A 20,472-nucleotide genomic window follows, 5' to 3' on the forward strand; every position below is an offset into this window, starting at 1 on the left:
TTCTGCAAAATGGCTTGGCCTTGTCTCTCATGCTGCTGACACAGCACTGAGATAACAGTTATACCTGCTGAATAAGCAAGCAAGCTTTCTGTACATCAAGGCTTACACATGCAAAACAGACATTTCGTTCCCTTAAGAGCCCATTTTGTGCTTTCTTTGTCACTCTTTGCCCATATATTTTTCCTAAACACACTACTGATTACATTTGACATTATACAAAAGATGACCTGTACTTTTTAGGAAGGACCAGTATAATATAAACAACTTACAGAAACATTTTGCTCACTCCAAAACTATTTAAGCTACATTTAACTCTTTGTTATCCTTTATATACCGTACTTTATTGCTGACGCTATTTAAATGAACAGAGTTTTTTTTTATTTCATGAATTCATATATTCCCATTAGTGACAACACACAAGTGGTTGCCATAGGAATAACTGTGTAACATTGCAATTAACAGAAGATTGCAAATTCAGCAAAACAGTAAACTGGAAAAGAGGAAAGCAAAAAATCTTGATTCAGTCAAGTATATTTAGTAAGGAGAAAGCTGCAAATAACTGAGCACCTTATGTATAGATTATTTTCTTTTTTTCAAAAAATCAAAATTTTTAAATGATAATTTTGATAAAAGCTTCTGGGGCTTTTTCATATAAAACAAAATTGCTTGTTAGTCTGGTTTATAATCTTGGTATTTTCTGGCATTATCTTATTAAATTCTGATCAGATCCAAACTTGCTTAGCTTTTGGAAATCAAGCAAGATAATCTCAGGCATGTTTTGGCATTATGAATTGGATATTTGCTTTAATCCAGTGCTTTCAAGAAAGTCAAGTGCATGTATAAATCTGTGCAAGAGCTTTGTCACACTTTTCTGAGATTTTTGGGTACTTTGCATATTTGTCAGCCCTGCTAGGTAGACCAAACAAAAAGTCAATTCACAGGAATTATATTGAGATTGCTTTAATACCAAAATTTTACAAATCTAATTATAGATAGTTCTCAACTTACAACCACTTGTTTAGTGACCTTTCAAAGTTACAGTGTATTTGAAAAAAGTGATTTATGACCATTTTTCACACTTTTGATCATTGCAGCATCCCCATAGTTACATAATCAAAATTTGGATGCTTGGAAACTGGCATGTATTTATAACTGTTGTAGTGTCCCGGGGTCATGTGATCACTTTTGGCGACCTTCAAGCAAAATCAGTGAGGAAACCAGATTTATTTAACAACTGTGTTATTAACTGTGTTACTAACGTAACAACTGCAGGGACTTATTTAACATGTGTGCCAAAAAAGGTAAAATGGGATAAAATAACTTCCTTGCTTACCAACAGAAATTTTGGGCTCAGTTGTGGTTGTAAGTTGAGAATTATCTGTATGCTGTATCCCCTTCTCCTTGCAGGTCAATGAATTAAAGAGGCATCAGCTTAAGCCAGGGGTGTCAAACTCAATTTCATTGAGGGCCGCATCAGCATTGCGGTTGCCCTCAGGGGGCCGGGTGGGTATGGCCAGGGTGGGTGTGGCCTACTGGGTGGGCGTAGCTAGAGTGCGTATGGCCTACTGGGTGGGCATGGACAGCTCTACATCATTGGCATCAAGGGTGCCTATGGGGGCCTGGGCAGGAGTGGGACAGATCTGAGGGTCTCTGGCAGAAGGAGGGTCTCTGGGCCAGGACCAAGGGCAGTGGGGGCCGTTCCCTCACTGTTTCCTGGATGGCTTCGCAGGCCACATGAAACCACTTCACGGGCCGGATCCGGCCCCCGGGCCTTGTGTTTGACATGTCTGGCTTAAGCTATTTCTGGATGTTACTTCATTTTCTGTGGATAAAAAGAATGTTTCAGTTCCTTCTTGTCCTTTTTGCAATATTTTTATTTGCAATCCTGGAAGATCTCCTAATGTTATTGAGTGAGTTTTAAAGCTGTCTACATAGCTAGAGATGCTTGTGTAACTCCCATACAAACTGACCCTCTTCCAATTTACTTGTGACATTTTAAATGGAAATTCCAAAGGAACCCGCCACATTGCGAAAACAAACGCCAACTTCCACAAATATCATTTTTTTAAAGTATGACTTTAGATTTCCAACAGGTCTTGTGGATCTTTTGCAGAAAAAGAAGATGAGTGGATGAAGCCCAGTGCATTATTCTAAATAAACTAATAAAAGGACAAAGTTACCCTGGAGTTGAGACTGAATATCCTAGAGAGGATAAGCAGAGTTACAGAGAGCATCAATCATTTCGTCCTGATAAAAGGAAGTGGCAGGTTCCTTTGCTTCAAGCTATGCCATTTTATAGATGGACTACCTACCCATAGCAGCTGTTTCCTATGAGCAGCCTTATTGTGCTCCCCAAACCTCAAATATGCTGACTAACTGAAAAGCAGACATTACTAACATCTTCAAGAAATAGAAAGTGAAATGGTTTAGCTTTTGTTGTCTAAGCCCTTCAGTGCAGGAATTTAAACCAAATTATCCTGACAGATGGCTGTTCAGCTTCTGTCTAATCACATCCGGTAAATGGGAGGTCATAATCTCTTTGGATAATTAGTCTACCAGACTCCTCTTTCTCATAATAGGTACATGCACATAATAAAAAGATGGGGTAAAAGCAAATAAAATAAGAGCAGGAAGAAGAGGAGGGAATGGTCTGTTTTTCTGTGCAAGGTATGGTACTAAAGTGAGCTGTGTCTGAAATATTGCAAAGTACTTTCGGTTCTAGACCGTGCATCTCTGGAAATGCATAAATCATCCATGGAATATGTAGATTGGCCTTTTCTAATGGAAAGACAATATTTCTGAAATGAGTATGTTCTCACAATTGGGCAAGCAGGAAGTCTCAATCACCTCTATGTGATTATACATTAGATTGAAGTGAAAAGATAATTGTAATATTTGATGATTTCAGTTTATAAAATAATAAAATGGGAAAGAGATCTTCTAGATCCCACTTACATCTGTTCTATTGCGTCTGAATAGACTTCAATTTAGGCTGCCTATTTACAAAAGGCCTTTCTCTAGGCAGATCCTCCTCAGTCATCATTCTCACTTTTCCTTTAGTCTACAAATGGCCCAAGAAAAAGTAATTAATGGAAATCTAAAAGCATGATTGATATGATTGTTTATGATTAAATACTGTGAGAATCAGTGAAGAACACAAGAACATGAGAGATTCTGAACATGTGATCTGTTTTAATAGTATAAAACTTAGCCTTTTAAAAATGGATATGGAAGAACAGGAAGAAGGTAAAAAAAACTAAAGCGAGAATAGAATGGCTATAGAAAAAGAAAATACTATCTATCTATCTATCTATCTATCTATTTATCTATCATCTATCTATCTATCTATCTATCTATCTATCTATCTATCTATCTATCTATCTATCTATCTATCCCTATCTGGTAAACTGTGCATCTATGTTTCATTTTCTAAACTGCCAATCTCTCTCAAAGACGGAATCTGGGTGATAAACAATACAATATAACCAATAAATAAAGCAATCTATTAAAATTAACATTAAAATTAAATTAGAATTAAAACTTTTAAATTCTAGAATAATAACAATTAAAGGGGGAAAAAGAAAAAAATATATCTTCTGTGGTGTCTAATATAAAAAATAACAAATAACATCAGATCATTGTTTGTTACTGAATGCAATTTCAGTTTTGTCTGTCATTGAGATAACTTCTCTTTCTTGGCTTCAACCAAATTAAATGATCTATTTTTTACGAATGAAGGCAAATGAAACTTGTGATTTATATTTTGTTTGCTCAGATGCATTTTGGTTTTTTTAAGAGAACTCTGTTACTCTATTTTATCACATTCATATATTGAGCAGCAATCTAGATAGCTAAAATATTAATAAACAGAATGCAGACAGACTTTCATGAACTATTCTACATTTATTTGTGTGTGTTTGTCTGTTTCTCTGCCTGTTTATCTATTTGTCATTCATTTTTCAAAGAATCTTCTAATGAAAATTTGATTTAAAATGAGTTATGGAAGGTTTTGCAAATAAAAATCCCTACAAAGTACTTCTTTGAAGAGATTAAAATAATGAGTTTATTACTATATTTTGGGATGGAATTGTTATTGTGAGAATAAAGACACTTAGAAAATGATAGATGATTAAATATCTAAATGTAAGTAATTGTGCAGAAACTATTAATCCTTTGGTAGAATCGAAAGCCTTCTGTCCTCATCATTGCAATTGTTAGTACATTTCACATGAATGCAGCTGAGTTAGAATGGCATAAATAATGTGGTCCACCAGATAAGGATGAAATTTGAAATGTATAGAAACATCCTCACAGTCAGATGAATTATATCCTATATCCTATGAATTTGTAATTTTATATTAATCCTGCATGAATTTGTTAGGAGGTTCTTCTGTTTAGTTGTGAACTTGTGGATCTTCCTCCTGTAAGATTTTTTTTCTCAATCATTTTAAAGTGAAGAGATGAAAATTATAAGCATGTGGACCACAAGCTATCTTAGGAGCTCATAAAATCAAAGGCACATTGTATGATTCCATTTCATAGGTTAAAAAAAATAGGACACAGTGGGTCTCTTTTCAGTAATGATACAGTATAACAGCAAGGAAATTGGATTTGTTTTCCTACATAGTCCATGCTATTGACAAGGATAGGATACTAATTAGAAAGTGTATTTTTCCTATTTCTATCCACATCTAATTTCTGCATTATTCTCTATCAATTCTTTGACTGCCTATGTAAACTGAAAAATCCAGGGAGAAAATGAAGAGTAAAAGGCATTGCATTGATTTTCTTGACATTTTAACCATTCAAGAAAACAGCAACAACAAACTGACATTCATAAGTAACAAGGTCACAACAGGTTAAAACAGAGCCTTTTAATCTAGTATAGGCATGTCAAACTTACGATGTCACGTGACATCGCGCGACGTATTTTGACTTTTCCCCCATTGCCGGCAATGGGGTGGGCATGGTTTCGGCATGTTGCATCCAGCCTGCGGGCCGGCAGTTTGACATGCCTGACCTAGTATCTAAACACCAATAATACATAAGGACATATATCTGTTAAAATAAAAAGGAAATATAATTTTAAAGATATAAATTAAGCTGAACATTTTAAAAAAGCACAACTGCTTTGAGTAACCTAAACCTTGTTTAACTGAATAGGATTATTCCTATTCATGCAATATATAGGGATGGATAAGTGATTAATTTGATTGACATTTTAGTGCAATCTTAAATTTAATCTAATTTTATACGTTAAGCCAATGTACAAATTGAATCTCTCCTATCTTCAAAATAGGTAACCTTCCAAATTTTGCAATTTTACATACACACACAAAAAGAAGTGAATTAGAAAAAAAACCAATATAAAACATCTTAGAGAAAATTGCTTGTAAAAATGTAGGAAATTGTAGTAAAAATACAGATATTTTAGCACAATCATTTAAAAACAACTTCTAAAGGTAGCACAAACATTTGCCAATAACTTCTAAAGGTACTAAAGAATGGTATGAATCAATATAAAAATATCTGCAGAAAAATGAGATTCTGAGAGAGGCCAGAGAAAATATATCTTTTGTCTGTGGCATGTCAGGCAGGTATCCTATCCTCATTTTGAAAATTTTTGGGGGAAGCAGCTCATGATGACTATTCTACATGTCATCATGAGCGCCTGGAAAAAAATGCAGGATATAGATGCAATAAATAATGATATTTGTACCGTAGTTAGGAAGTCTTCACTATTTCCAAACTCAATGATAAATTTAATTTAGTGAAGATGCTATATATTCAAAGTGATGGGACATAGATTGTCTGCAATATGCTCTATTATAGCTTTTCTGCTTCTTGAAACAAAGTCCTGCATTTAATTATGTTTTTTTTTCTTGATACTCTGTTCTTTCATTTCCCTTAATTGCAGATTGAGTCTGGAGATGTTGGAGATGTGTACAAGATTCGGCTCAACTGTGATGATTTGGCAGACTTTGAGGGCTGGCATTTGAAGTCTTTACAAATGAAAGAATTACATGGTAATCAAGAGGTCAACTTTGACTGCAACTGCTGGTTCTCCCTTAGCCAAGAATGTAAAAATATGGTGAAGGAATTTCCTGCTGTGAATGAAAACCAGAAAACTTTATCAGGTAAAAAAAGGGGAAGAGGTAGGAATACCATGGACTAGATTTAGCCTCTAGTTCAGATTCTAATTACTTAAATTCTTAACTGAATTCTTTTGATATTGATATTTCAATTGATCTAATTGTTTGGATTGATTTCCAGAGCTTAAAATACTGATTTATTTTTCAGCATGCTTCATAAGTAATTTATTAGTTCATTAAATGCATTGACTTATATATTTTCTTTTATAAACATGTGTATGTCTACGCATGTCTATGTGTGTAATAGAAAATAAGTCAATGCATTTAGTGAAATGAATATATAAAATAAAATCATAATATATATTGTATCAGATATTCTAATCTATGAACATTAAGGTCCGTTTTTTGGGTGGCATACAACAGAGGTAAAACAAAATACCTGGCAAATAATAGTTCCCATATCTACTTATGTTAATGTCCTATATAAACTCTAGTGGAGAGGCAATGTATGAACAATATCTGGGCTGGGATTAGTGGAACCACAGTAGAACTTAACATTTTTTCACTTTTTTTGAACTTTCCATAAAAGTTAAAGGAGAGTAGGTGACATTACAAGTTTGTTGCTGAGTTTTATGTGCAGGGATAGCCAATAGGTACATCACATGTTTTATAGTATAATATCATAATCTTTATCCACCAATGCCTGGTATTTGCTGAGTGTTTAGAGACCTGTAGCTTTACATATATGTAGGGCATCAAGGTTTAAATACATATGCGTGAACATGTTCGTGGTAGATGCATTATGGAAGTTCTCTCATGGTTATTGTCTCTGCATTCCAATATTTTTTTAAACACCAGGGATGATTTTTGCTGCTAGTAGGATAGTAAATGATTATAGTGAAGATAATCCAATATAATATTGGCACCACTGTGCTGTTGTGAAAGCATTGGATTGGTTCTGGACTATGAATAGGTTTTTTTTATAGTGTTGCATGTCGTCAGTAGTGAGAACTACAGAGAAACATGGGCAGCAGGTGGTGGTTGCTAATTATGTTGAATTTATTGCCAGGCTTTGAGACTGAACATTTTGTGAAGTAGTTGAGTATTTTTTTAAGACACACATGCCTTTTCTTCATTGCAGACCCATATGAAGGTATTTATGAGCTCCAAAATGCAATCCTCAAATTTAGAAGAAGCTCGTATCTTCTGATATACAATATTATAATATGATTCTATTAGCAGAAAAAGTTTCTGCTAAGATAATACAAAGGTTTCATTTGCTCCACAAATCTGCTGCAAGGTTTTCTCTAACTCATCATACAGGAGAAGAATAAATAAGATGGGCGTGAACTGTTTTCCTCTCACATGTTACCAGATATTTTAGACAGTAGAATCAAGCTGCACTTTTTATCATTATTCCCTGTAGCCACTGCAAATAGTGGACTTAAAATGTAGAACTCTATTAAAAAAATCTGAGATAGATGTCTATGGAGATGATCAATCATCCAAGTCAAGGCAACTGGACTTTCTTGGGTTTTTTTCCTTTGAAAATGTTTTGCTTTTCATTCATTCAAGAAGCTTCTTCAATTCTGAAAGGTGGGGAATGGAAGGATTTATATTCTTTGCGGCCACTTGAGGGTTTATGTGTATTCTCAGGGTTACCTGAATCAGAGTGCAAACAGGTGTGGAACTTTCTTGGATCTGCTGAAAGGACTGTGTTGTAAACAGGAGACAGATGGTGTCATATTCCTCCCCTTCTTTTGAAAGAGGCTGTTCAGTTTTAATGTAGATGGCATCTTTGACCCATCTTTCACACCAGTGGTCTTCTCTGACCAGAATATGGCTATCTGGGAATTTGGCCATTCCAGACAAAAAGGTAGTTAGAACAATTAATCGGTGGAATGACTTGCCTTCAAATGTTGTGGGTCTTTCAACATTAGAGGTTTTAAAGAAGAAATTGGATAACCATTAGTCTGAAATGGTATAGGGTTCCTGCTTGAGCAGAGGATTGGACTAGAAGTCCTCCAAGGTCCCTTTCAGTTCTGTTATTCTCAACAGTCCTCTCTCAACAAGTGAGGAGAGATACCATGCCACCTATTTCCTGTCTACAATACAATATCACCTATCTCCTGTCCTTTCAGGAGTCTCAAGAAGGTTCGACACTCATTTGCAGTCTAATTCAGGTGATCTTGTGGGTACAAATAAACCTCCAAGAGCCTGCAAAGAATATAAATACTTCCATTTCCCATCATTCAGTCAGAACTGAAGAAGCTTCATGATGAGAAATGAAACATTTTCAAGGAAAAACCCCAACAAAGTCCAGTTGCCTTTTGAAACTCCAGATGTTGGGATATCTGAAATGGACCAACAATTTGGAAAGCTCAGTACTGCACATATCCAGGAACAGGGTAACAATACCTAAACCATATGGCACAGATTGGAACAGAAAACTGTCTCTGTGCAGTATGGGATACTTCACAGAGAAACCATAATCAGGGTTTCATTAATCACTCGGTCTCAAAGATACCAACACCTAGGAAACTTTAATAAAAAAAAAGACAGAATCTGTAATTTTTTGTCCCAAAGGTGCATTTTCAGGAGGCAACTGGACTTTCTTGTTTTTCTTTGAAGATGTTTTGCTTCCCATCCAAGATGTTTCTTCAGCTTCTTCTTCTTTCTTCAAACAAGAAAGTCCAGTTGCCTCCTAAAAAAGCACCTTTGGTACAACCATTACCTGGATGACTGAGAATCTCCATAGGCACTGTAATATTTTGGATAGAGGAAAATGGGACTGTAGGATTATTTGCTTAACTTCAGATCTCCCAATCCATTTGTTGGACGGAAGCAATTTTATATGGTACCAATGATTTTCTTATATGTAGTTAAAGTAAGCCCTCTTGTTTGGACGGCAGTGTTTGGCTACCATTACAATCGGTGACACAATTTTATTTGAATTATATACTATATGTGAATTAAAGATCCCTATTTTCTTTTGTTTTTTTATTTTTTGTTTTTTGGTTGAACAAAGCATATTTTGTTGGCACATTGAATAGATATGTTTTTATGTCTGTGTATGTTTATAGAAGGGATGCGGTGGCTCAGTGGGTTAGGACGCTGAGCTTGTCGATCAGAAGGTTGGCAGTTTGGTGGGTCGAATCCCGAGTGCCGCGTAGCAGAGTGAGCGCCTGTTACTCGTCCCAGCTTCTGCCAACCTAGCAGTTCAAAAGCACGTAAAAATGCAAGTAGAAAAATAGGGACCACTACGGTGGGAAGGTAACAGCGTTCCATGCGCCTTTGGCGTCTAGTCATGCCGGCCACATGACCACGGAGACGTCCTCGGACAAGCGCTGGCTCTTCGGCTTTGAAACGGAGATGAGCACCGGCCCCTAGAGTTGGAAACGACTAGCACGCATGTACGGGGGAACCTTTACCTTTACCTATGTTTATAGAGTAAAACAATGCAGTGCAATGAGCACTGATCATCTAATATTACTTCTTTTTGCAGTGCATAAATATATAGTCTCTGTACACACTGGGGATCTCTGGGGATCTGAAACCTTTGCAAACATTTATATAACAGTTTATGGTGAACGAGGAGATACAGGTGTACGGAAACTTCAAGATTCCTTTATTGAAGGAGAAAAATTTCAAAGGAACAAGGTAAAGGAGAAAACACCTATACTATTTAAATATTATATAATAATAATCAAAATATATTAACAAATATATGAATAAAGTATTAGCCTCTTATTTTCATGTAATTATTTGGTAGTTTGTTATATGGGGAAGAGTAAATATTCCTTTCTTCTAGTTATAGGTTGGGCTTAGCACAGCAGGGGTATTGCATAGCCATCAAGCATCATTTTCAAAGGAGAAAATATCATGAAACAGGGCAAAGGAAAGGAAAGCAATCGACTTTGTGTTAGTGATGTTGAATACCACACCAAGCAATCAAGGCTAATAACGAGTGGGGAGTTTGTCACAGGCTTTGATGAATTTACATGAATTGATCTAATTGATCTAACATATAGAACTCAAAACAGCTCTTCAGATTAGTTTTTCTGTGTTATTAACCTAGCAAAGCAAAATAAACCTTTTCTTTCAATTCTACGTAGCATTCCTTTGCAATGATAGCCATTTTCTGTACTCTGTTCTCTCTCTTCCAGCCTCCCTTTCCCTGAGACGCAGCAGGGGAAATGACAGACTTAAAATGATTCAAAAACTTGAGTTATTTTCCAATGAAAAACCATTGCAAAACAAAGCATTCTTTACTAGACATGTAAAGTTTTTTTTTCTTTTTTGGCAGTCTTGCCTTCTTATGCGTGCGGACTAGTATGTCAACTAAATGCAAATGTTGCTACTACAATGCTATCCTTACTGCCTACTTAGAGATTGGAAAGGAATAATTATGCTGACTGGCATATTCTCTCCTAAACTGTCAGTCTCTTCATCTGGCTGGCAGTTGATTTCTCACTCTCTTTTCTTCAGTTTTCTGTGAAAACTGTATGTGTGAAGAGTTTTATCCACCAATGATAAGTTCTTCCTGAACTTTCAGGTCCTCCCATCAACCTCCTGCTCAAAGTTCCTTGAGTTGCTTCAAGAGGCTTGCCCTGGGATCTCCTAGAACTAACAACAATCCTTTCATAACAATTCCCATAAAGCCTCGTTGAGTTTTGTTTGTTGCTTGTTTTAATCAAAAAGTTACACTAATATTCCAAAGACACTTCTTGAGTTCTTGAGTTGCACATGTCTATCAACTCTCTCCCAAATTCCTCTTGCTCAGTATTTTTTTTGACACTCTACCTCTTAGCCAGTTCAAAATCAGCCCCTCTCTTCTCCTGTGGCAAAATACTATCCATGTGAAACTACACAACTTAATACGTCCTATGCTCCGCTTCTATTTACAGTATCTGCTAATAAGAACAGACTGTTTAGGCACCACCATAACAGATATATCAAGAAACACAAACTTCTGCAGGCTATTACATGGGGAAGGGTAATAGTTAATTACCCTTAACTATATCTGTTATGTATGGGGTGGGAGCAGCAGCTCTGCAGGTACCACCAGGTGGCACTGTGTTGTGGCCGGATTGGCTGAAGGGTTTTCGGCAGGAGATACAGATGGATGGATTGGCCAGAGTGATACCTGGTAGGTATATAAGGGGTCCAGGTAACCCCCTTTGTTCAGTACGCGCCTACCACTAATAAAGAGCTGATATGCGGTACTCATCTGTTCCTTCATTGCCATGCGGTCCAGAACCCACTACACAATAGTGGCGACGAAGGTGGGATACTGTTTCGCTCAGAGCTGAATCACTAGCTGAAGTCACTAGCTGAAATCACTGGATCGGAGGGAAAGAATTTTTTCTCAATCCCTTGCCAAAGCAGCATCTTAGGACCGGTCAGACCATGGCAAAAATCACTCACTCATGCGTTCGACATTCACTGGCCCAAGCGATGGGAATTGTACCTGGGCCAGGTCGAAGGGTACCTCCTCGTCAACCGAATTACTGAGGATCGCATGAAAGCGGTGGCACTACTGTACATCAGTGGGTCTGCCGTTTGTGATGTGGCCGTCGGGTTGTTCACACCGACGCCCATCACAACCGGTCCCTACCGCAATCTCATAAGCAAGCTGAATGGGCATTTTATGCCGAAGAGGTCTGAGATGTCGTGGACATTCCAGTTTGTCCAGCGGATCCAGAGGCCAGGCAAGTCAACAACTGACTTCATTGCAGACGTGTGACAAGCCGCTCATCTTTGCAAGTTTCCTGAATTAAAGGACCGCCTGCGAGATCGTATCACTTTCGGGCTGAGTGACAAGCGGCTATGGCAGAAACTGCTCGCGAAGCTGAAAATGAGCCTGCAAAAGGTTTTGGACGAGGTTCAGGCATATGAGGCAGCCAGCGGCAACAGTCAAACAACCCACCGACCCAGCAGCAGCTCCGGGGAATCAGTGCACCAGAGAGCGCTGTGTACGGTGGAGCGGACAACGATGAGGCAGCAGAGATCGATGTGGTAGACCGGAGGCCGGCACAACAACTAACGCGACCACGGGTAGACCAGGGGGCTCAGCAGAGACCGATGGCATCGCAGAGAGCTGCCGATGGGGCCGGTACTGACGCTATTCCGGGAGCCGGAGCGACCAGTCCCAAGTGTGCCGGCTGCAGGGAGAACCATGCAAGAGTGACCTGCAGATTTTACTCAGCTAAGTGCCGAATCTGTGGAAAAACAGGCCACATCGCTGTGGTCTGCCGGAGCCATCAGAGGAACGAGGACATGTTGCCAAAAGGTACTGGGACATCCCAAAATGCGACATCTAACGCCGTAGTGAACATTAAGGCTGTTTCCCACTTGGGGGTCCATTGGCTACTCACCCCAAAATTATGCTAGAGGTCCACTTGCAGGGCATACCCTGTAAGATGGAGCTAGACTCCAGAGCCGCTGTCTCAATAATCTCTGAGGAGACTTTTAAACAAGTGTGCGGCCAGAGCAACTGGTGGGCTACCTTAAGACCTACTAACCTAAAACTAACTGAATTCCAGCATGCTCCCGTGAAAATTAAGGGGGAGGCCACTTTGTGGGATAAGAGGGTTTCGTGGGAACTTGGATGTGTTGGTAGTTGATGGCCAAAGGACTAGTGGGGGTGGACTGGTTCAAGGCTCTGGGCATAGGAATCTCAGGGATCCATAGGGTCCAGGCCACGAGCCTAGAATCCATCTGCAAAACGTTTGCAGATGTATTTGAGGACAAGCTAGGCACATACACGGGGCCACCCATCAAGCTTAAGCTAAACCCCAACATCATGCCCATTAGAATCAAACCCTGAAGGGTTCCTTTTGCCCTTAAAAATAAAATAGAGAGGGAGTTGGACAAGCTAGTGGACCAGGGGGGTGTTATAGCCCGTTGAAGGGGGGGAATGGGAGACTCCTATAGTTACCCCACTAAACGCTAATGGGGAAGTGAGGATCTGCGCTGACTACAAATGCACAGTGAACCCGGCCCTCAATTCGCATGCTTACCCGGTTCTGACGGTCAGCCACACCCTTGCCTCTCTTCAGGGCGGCGCTATTTTTGCAAAGCTCGATTTGGCGCAAGCGTAACAGGAGCTCCTGGTTACCAGGGAGACGGCTGACGTGCAAACCATAGTAACACAGAGAGGAGCTTTCAGAGTTAACCGTTTACAGTTCGGTATCTCTGTGGCTCCAGGAATCTTTCAAGAAGTGATGGAGAAAACTCTGAAGGACATTCCAGGAGTATGCCCTTACTTTGATGATGTCTTCATCGCTGGAAGCTCTGCGGAGGTATTGGCTGAAAGACTGCAGGCTGTCTTAAACAGATTTCGCTCTGCAGGGCTCAAACTTAAAAAAGACAAGTGCAGCATAGGGGTGACATCTACTGAGTTCCTAGGCTTCAGAATAGATGCCAAGGGGGTTCATCCTGCTGAATCCAAGGTGAGGGCAATAAAAATGGTCCCCAGTCAAAAAAACAAGGGGGAATTACAAGCATTCCTGGGGCTCCTAAATTTTTACCATTCATTTCTTCCACACAAAACTGCCATAGCTGAGCCTCTGCACAGGCTCCTAGACAAGCAAGCTGTTTGGAATTGGACAAAGAGTCATGAAAAAAGTTTTAGAAAACTGAAAGAGCTACTGTCTAGTAACTCCACTGTCACCCACTTCATAGAGTCAAAACCTATATGCATCACATGTGATGCATCCCCATACAGAGTGGGTGCTGTACTGAGCCATCTTGAAGACAATGGGGACCAAGTGCCCATTGCCTACTACTCATGCACATTGTCTAGGGCAGAAAGGAACTATGCTCAAATTGACAAGGAAGCCCTGGCCATAGTGGCTGAGGTCAAGAAATTCCATGATTACCTCTATGGCAGGGAATTCACCATATTCACAGATCATAAGCCTCTATTGGGTTTGTTCACACCGGACAAACAGACACCTCAAATATTATCACCCAGAATGCTTAGGTGGTCCATATTCCTATCTGCATACTCTTGCAAGTTAGTTCACAAACCTGGGAAAGAAATGGGCCATGCAGATAGATTAAGCAGGTTGCCCTTAGACAGGGCTGAACCTGATCCAGCACCAGCAGCCGAGTTACTGTCCATTCAGGATCTACCAGAGTGCCCCCTGCAGGCAAAAGACATAGCTGTTGAAACAGCAGCAGACAGAGTCCTAAGCAGAGTTCAGTCTTGGGTAGTCACGGGGTGGCAAGAAAAGTCTCCAGGAACCGAATTCCAGGCTTACTTCAATAGGAGGCATGAGTTGTCGGCACACAAGGGCTGCCTCTTATGGGAAGTAGGGTCATCATTCCCGAAACACTGAGAAACACAGTCATTAAGTCATTACATGAAGGACATCCAGGAATAGTCAGAATGAAAGCGTTAGCAAGAAGTTATCTGTGGTGGCCTGGTCTCGATAAGGCTATTGAGGAACAGGCTAACAGTTGTTATGACTGCCAAAGGTCCAGACCTGAGATGCCCCATGCACCATTACTCAAATGGGAAGAGACACACACTCCATGGTCCAGAGTACACATTGTTTATGCAGGCCCTTTCCAGGGACAGTTGTTCTTGGTGGTGGTAGACAGCCACTCTAAGTGGCTAGAAGTGATACCAGTCACTAGCATGACCTCAGCCAAAACCATCCAAGTGCTCAGGGGACTCTTTGCCACACACGGCCTTCCAGATGTATTAGTCTCAGACAATGGGCCTCAATTCACCTCGGCTGAATTCCAGGCATTCACCAGGGCCAACTTGATTAGGCATGTTACAACGGCGCCCTTCCACCCATCGACCAATGGATTAGCAGAACGCATGGTAAGAACAACCAAGGACGCATTGTAGCGCATCATCAATGGCGACTGGCATCAACGGTTGGCACAGTTCCTGTTAGCTCAACACACCACACCATGCACTACCACAGGCAAGAGTCCAGCGGAACTTTGTTGGGGCCAGAGGCTCATCACCAAATTGGACAGGCTGCACCCTGACAGAGTGACTAAGACTGAGCATCCCAGAGTCTCTAGAGAATTTCTCAATAATGACTTGGTTTGGGCAAGGAACTACGGGCCAGGTCATTTTTGGATTCTGGGGGTGGTGGTTGACAGAACTGGGCCCTTGTCCTACATTGTAGGGGTGGAGGGGAATCGTCAGATCAGGAGTCATGTAGATCAAATCAGGAAGCGGGTTCCTGAAGGGTCTCAGGGTGACCAAGCACAACAAAAAACATTTGAACAAAATAGGGGAAACCAGGGACTGGGTCAAACAGAACATTGGGACCAGGGCTCAGCCATTACCAATGATGATTTGGAAGACCAGCAAGGACTGAGATGGTCTATCAGGACTCACAGACCACCGACATATCTTGAAGATTATGTGCAATCTTGAACAGGCCTGAGCCATTCACAGTATATTATTGATATTGTGTTGTAATGTATTATGCATGCCAATTGTATTCTATGTTTTTTTTTCTTTAAAGGGGGAAGGGGTGTTATGTATGGGGTGGGAGCAGCAGCTCTGCAGGTACCACCAGGTGGCGCTGTGCTGTGGCCGGATTGGCTGAAGGGTTTTCGGCGGGAGATACGGATGGATGGATTGGCCAGAGTGATACCTGGCTAGGTATATAAGGGGTCCAGGTAACCCCCATTGTTCAGTATGCACCTACCACTAATAAAGAGCTGACATGTGGTACTCATCTGTTCCTTCATTGCCATGTGGTCCAGAACCCACTATACAATAACATCAGAAAAGGCAACTGCTAGATTTATCTTCGATGATGTCAGACTAATCTTTCTTCTCAAGCTGAGGCCTCCAAAACTGAGTAGACTACAATCCCTAAAATTCTTAACTGGCACACCAGTAAATATTCATGAAACTCATCAATCTCTATAAAATCAATTGAACTGTATTCCACACATTCATTTCATGCACGCAAACATATATTTTCACTTTCACATATATTCTTTACTAAATTGTTTTGTCTTTCTTTCCATCCATATTTTGGTTTTTTCTTTTCCACTTTCCACAGAGTAATCATTTCCCAATTTCTACCTTATTTTATGCTTTCCTTCCTATTCATATTTCTCTTCCTATAGCTTTTCTTCTAGTAATGAAACAATACGTTTGCTCTTCTATGTGTACTACAGTTACAATCTTTCAGGTGTCAGCAATTTATTTTGTTGGAATGATCTATTCAGCATAAGTAACTTTTTGAGGAGTTGAACTTTACATTAATTTTCAAAATGAAATTTCTGTCAAAAGTCTCTGGGTTTAAACATTGAATATTACTTAATGTGATTGAAAATTCAATATCTAGACTTATATTCATGGTATTTTTATGAGATGTACACATTTTCCATGTAACTCAATTTCATTTTTACAGGTGGATTCTTTTTTGATAGAAGCAGTTTCCTTGAGCCATTTAAAAAAGATAGTTGTAGGACATGATGGAGAAGGTTATGGTTCTGGAATATACTTAAAAATGGTAACCATTAAGAAATCAGAAAGCTCTGACACAGAATGGGTCTTTCCATGTTGGAACTGGCTAGATACACATATGGGAATCTGTGACACTGTTTGTGAGATTGAAACCATAGGTAGGTCCTTTTATTAGTTAATCAAGTTAATTATATCTTGCCTTCTGATTTGGCTAAATATGCATAAAATATTGATATCTATATTTTATTTCAAGACTTATAAATAACAATTGATTTTAAATAGTTGGCAAATCCAAAAAATTATATGATAGCAATCTTGATTGTAGGTTTTGAGACATAAGTCTTGAGATATGATAGGAATATCTAAAATACTAGTTTATTTTTCTATTGTGTCAAATGAGCTTTTCTTCCCTTAAGTTAATGTTAGTAGCCATAATTTTATAAAGAATAGTATCACATACAGCATGTTCCTATTTATGTCCTGATTGCAAGTGTATTTCATTGGACCCATTTGTTAGTGCCATCTGTCATTATTATTATACTAAATACTGTTTGCAGATGATACAGTACAGTTTGAGGAACATGGCTTACTTGGATGGGAACAATATATTTGGACTGCTAATTTAAAGAATGCTGTCTATTCCTTAATAATTATCTTTAGGAAAGAGTGTGAAACCTAACTGACATCAATTAAGAGTTCTAAATCTCAGATTTGAGATTAATAAAATGAGGGTTACATGTTAAATTTTTAAAGGATAACTGTTTATCTATATTGATGAGGTGTTATTCATGAATTGTTGTCATGGTTATAGCAAAAAGAGCTCACCACTGTTGTATAATTCTGGCAAAATGAAGCTCTTTGTTTAAATCTTACTGATAACAAGTTAAGAACATGAATAATTCTTTGAAATCAGTGAAATTTAAGAATTGTGTAGTAATAATTGTTATTATTATTATTGCTTCAATTTCTGTTAAGGTAAAAGAAGGCTCTCTTCTTCAAGATATTCTCCAATTAATCAGCAGATATCAGGTTTATGGATAATGGATATCACTGGATCTGACATAAATGCTGAAACTGATCCAATGCATTTTACTTTCACCTTTTATGGAGATAAAGGTCACAAAAAGTTGGCATTGCAACTTTTAGGAAAGACAACACAAATCAAAGTAATGTGCTTTTTATTTTATGGAGAAACAAAAAACCAGTCATAGATAAAAAATTCATGTATAATATGTGATATAGGTGTATTGCTTCTGCATGTGGGACTCAAGAGAGGAGAAATATAATGGTCTAAAAAACTGAAAGTGCTCTATATACTAACATTAAATCCTGTAACAATTTCTTTGGAGGTAATTCCTCTGAGAAATAATCTTTTTTAGGCGATGACCTCAAAAATGTTGGCATGCGAAATGATGAGTTATTAAAAATAATAGTGACACAGTTTCAGTGAAGCCACACTTTTTTTTCACAACTCAAGATACAGTGGCATAAAGTCAAAGTTCTGCTCATCACTTTATTGGATGTACAGGTTTCTTCTACGGTAAAATCTTCTCTTGCAGCATTGAAAGTGGCACTCCAAACAATGTTAGTTTTGTCTATCCACCCGAGAACAACACAACTTCAGGGGCATTGTGAAAGATTAAAATAATACCCTGTTTTAATTCTCTGTCCTTGCTAGGTACTAAGCTAGAAAAAGAATGCTATGGCAGGAAGGAGAAATAAGCCCCTCAATTTTTTAAAAATTGTGACAGCTATCCAAAAATGTTGGTTAGTGGATATCAAGTTTCATCTACTTCATTTATTTTTAAAAAAATGTATAGCAAGGGTATAAAATATAGGTACAATGGGTACCGTGTGAATAGTTTCCTTGAATTCTTATTGCTGTTGCTACATTTAGACAGCATCTCATAAAACCAATGTAACAAACAGTTTGCTTACATTAATGTTTGCAGGCCTATAAATGATAGATTATAAATCAATGACTCCATAGTTTTCTAATAAATTAAAACAAAGCTGTACTGTAGTTTAGAATTGTATGAAATATTTTGCATTTAAACTAAAATAAACATAGCCATTATATATACAAAACAGAGAGTTGCTGCTGGTGGTCCTAAACCTTTAAATGTGTTTATGTGTATATCTCTCAAATATGTATTTGCTGAAGTGAACTTTACATTTTAACAGCATATATATGAGTATCTTGCACAATTGCTTTAAAATATTCTATAGAAAGAATACTAATTTTCTAATGTTTATCAAATTAAATATATTAAATTTATGTAGTTAATATAATGCCCACAAAATAGCCATGTGAATAATATAGAAATATTTTTCAGGATTTAATATCTACTTTAAATGTCTGAAGGAGTGCTATTTTTCCCTACAGTTCTTTTTATATAATTAAAGGAAATTCTAGGCAGTACCTTGAAATTATTGGTACCATATTTTCCGGCGTATAAGACGACTGGGCGTATAAGATGACCCCCTACTTTTCCTGTTAAATTATAGGGTTTGGGCTATACTCGCCGTATAAGACTACCCCACTGCTTACAAAGTCTGCTTGGATTGGGTGGGTCAGCTCTCCCTCCCTGCCTGCCCAGCCCTCCCTGTCTCCAAGACGATCTGAGCGGTAGTACACAATTTTTTTAAAAAAATCCCATTTATATCCCGCCCTTCTCCGAAGACTCAGGGCGGCTTACAATCTAAAGCACAAATCAATGTGCTTAGCAATATACAAAGTACACTTCCGGCATCCAGAGCCTGCCTGTGTTTCTTTAACCTCCACATGCTTCCGACTCTCGACAACTTCAGCATTGTAAACCTTGCGGCTGTTAGTATCCTGGGTGACTCTTCTCCAAACCCCCTCTACCCCAACCCGGGTGAAAACGCTAATGTGCTCCCAGTGTGTGCCTATCCCTCTCCAACCAACTGCCCCCCTTCATCCCTGTCTGGCTCCAGCGGGCTTGTCCACATGTCCCAGGGCCGCCCTCCAGCAGTCCCCGGCTCCGGTCCATCTGACACCGACAGAAAACAGCTGGCCCTTGCCTCCAGCACGCAGGCTATAGCATGCAGTCCCGGCACAGGTCTGTCAGCAGGCAAGGGAACAGCTGGCATGTTTTGTAGTGCCCAGGCTCCCTGTACAGCAAGGCAGACTGGGCTGTCCTCCTGAGTGCCCTGCGATGCAGGCGCGTGCAAACGCTGTGAAGCAGCTGGTCATTGGGTTTGCAGAGCCAAGAACCGACGATCAGCTGATAGTTGGGCTTGCTGATTACGGGCGACCTCCTCCCTTGTTTGTCGGAGCGCCGGGTCATGGAGCGAGCCGTGTGCAGTGGGGGTTGTGTGGGTAGGTGAAGCAGGGCTTGTTTTTGGAACGAGACCCCCTGCGAAGTGTCGGGCCCGCAGGGCTCGACAACGGACAGCAATTTTGTGATTCCCTCCCCCTTCACCCTATCAATGAGCTGCCGAGGTTGCCTGCATGTGTGTATGTGTGAAGGGGTGTTGCCTCTGGTTTTTCCTGTAACATCGGACAATAAAACTGCCCCTAACCCTAACCCCCAGCGTATAAGATGACCCCCGACTTTTGAGAAGATTTTCATGTGTTAAAAAGTCGTCTTTTTAACACCGGAAAATACGGTACCTGAAATAAAACTATAGATAAATTAAAGCTCTAATTGTGCTATTTTGATTTTATTTCCCCAAATAAATAGGATGAACTGACAAATGTTGGATCACTTTACAAGATTCAGATATCCAGTGACTATGCTCAACTAAAGGAGTCCTGGCATATGGACATATTGCATATGAAGCATACAGATACCAAACAAGAGATGTGGTTAAATTTTGATTATTGGTTTAAACCCAGTGAGGACATCTGTGTTGAATTACCAGCGTTCTTTGCAGACCAGGATCCTTTGCCTGGTA

At 39.3% G+C, this 20,472-nt stretch overlaps 1 protein-coding gene across 1 annotated transcript in view; it reads left to right on the forward strand.

The window, feature by feature from the left end:
* Positions 1 to 20,472, forward strand: part of LOC310638956 (lipoxygenase homology domain-containing protein 1-like) — a 215,031-nt gene that overhangs the window by 130,581 nt on the left and 63,978 nt on the right. The window contains exons 32-36 of the mRNA XM_083360317.1: positions 5,918 to 6,137; positions 9,598 to 9,752; positions 16,496 to 16,709; positions 17,527 to 17,717; positions 20,259 to 20,469. Coding sequence (XP_083216443.1) covers positions 5,918 to 6,137; positions 9,598 to 9,752; positions 16,496 to 16,709; positions 17,527 to 17,717; positions 20,259 to 20,469 — 991 coding nt within the window. The remainder of the gene's footprint in view (positions 1 to 5,917; positions 6,138 to 9,597; positions 9,753 to 16,495; positions 16,710 to 17,526; positions 17,718 to 20,258; positions 20,470 to 20,472) is intronic.

Source organism: Vipera ursinii (assembly GCF_947247035.1).
Source record: "Vipera ursinii genome assembly, chromosome: 3".
Classification (NCBI taxonomy): Eukaryota; Metazoa; Chordata; class Lepidosauria; order Squamata; family Viperidae; genus Vipera; species Vipera ursinii.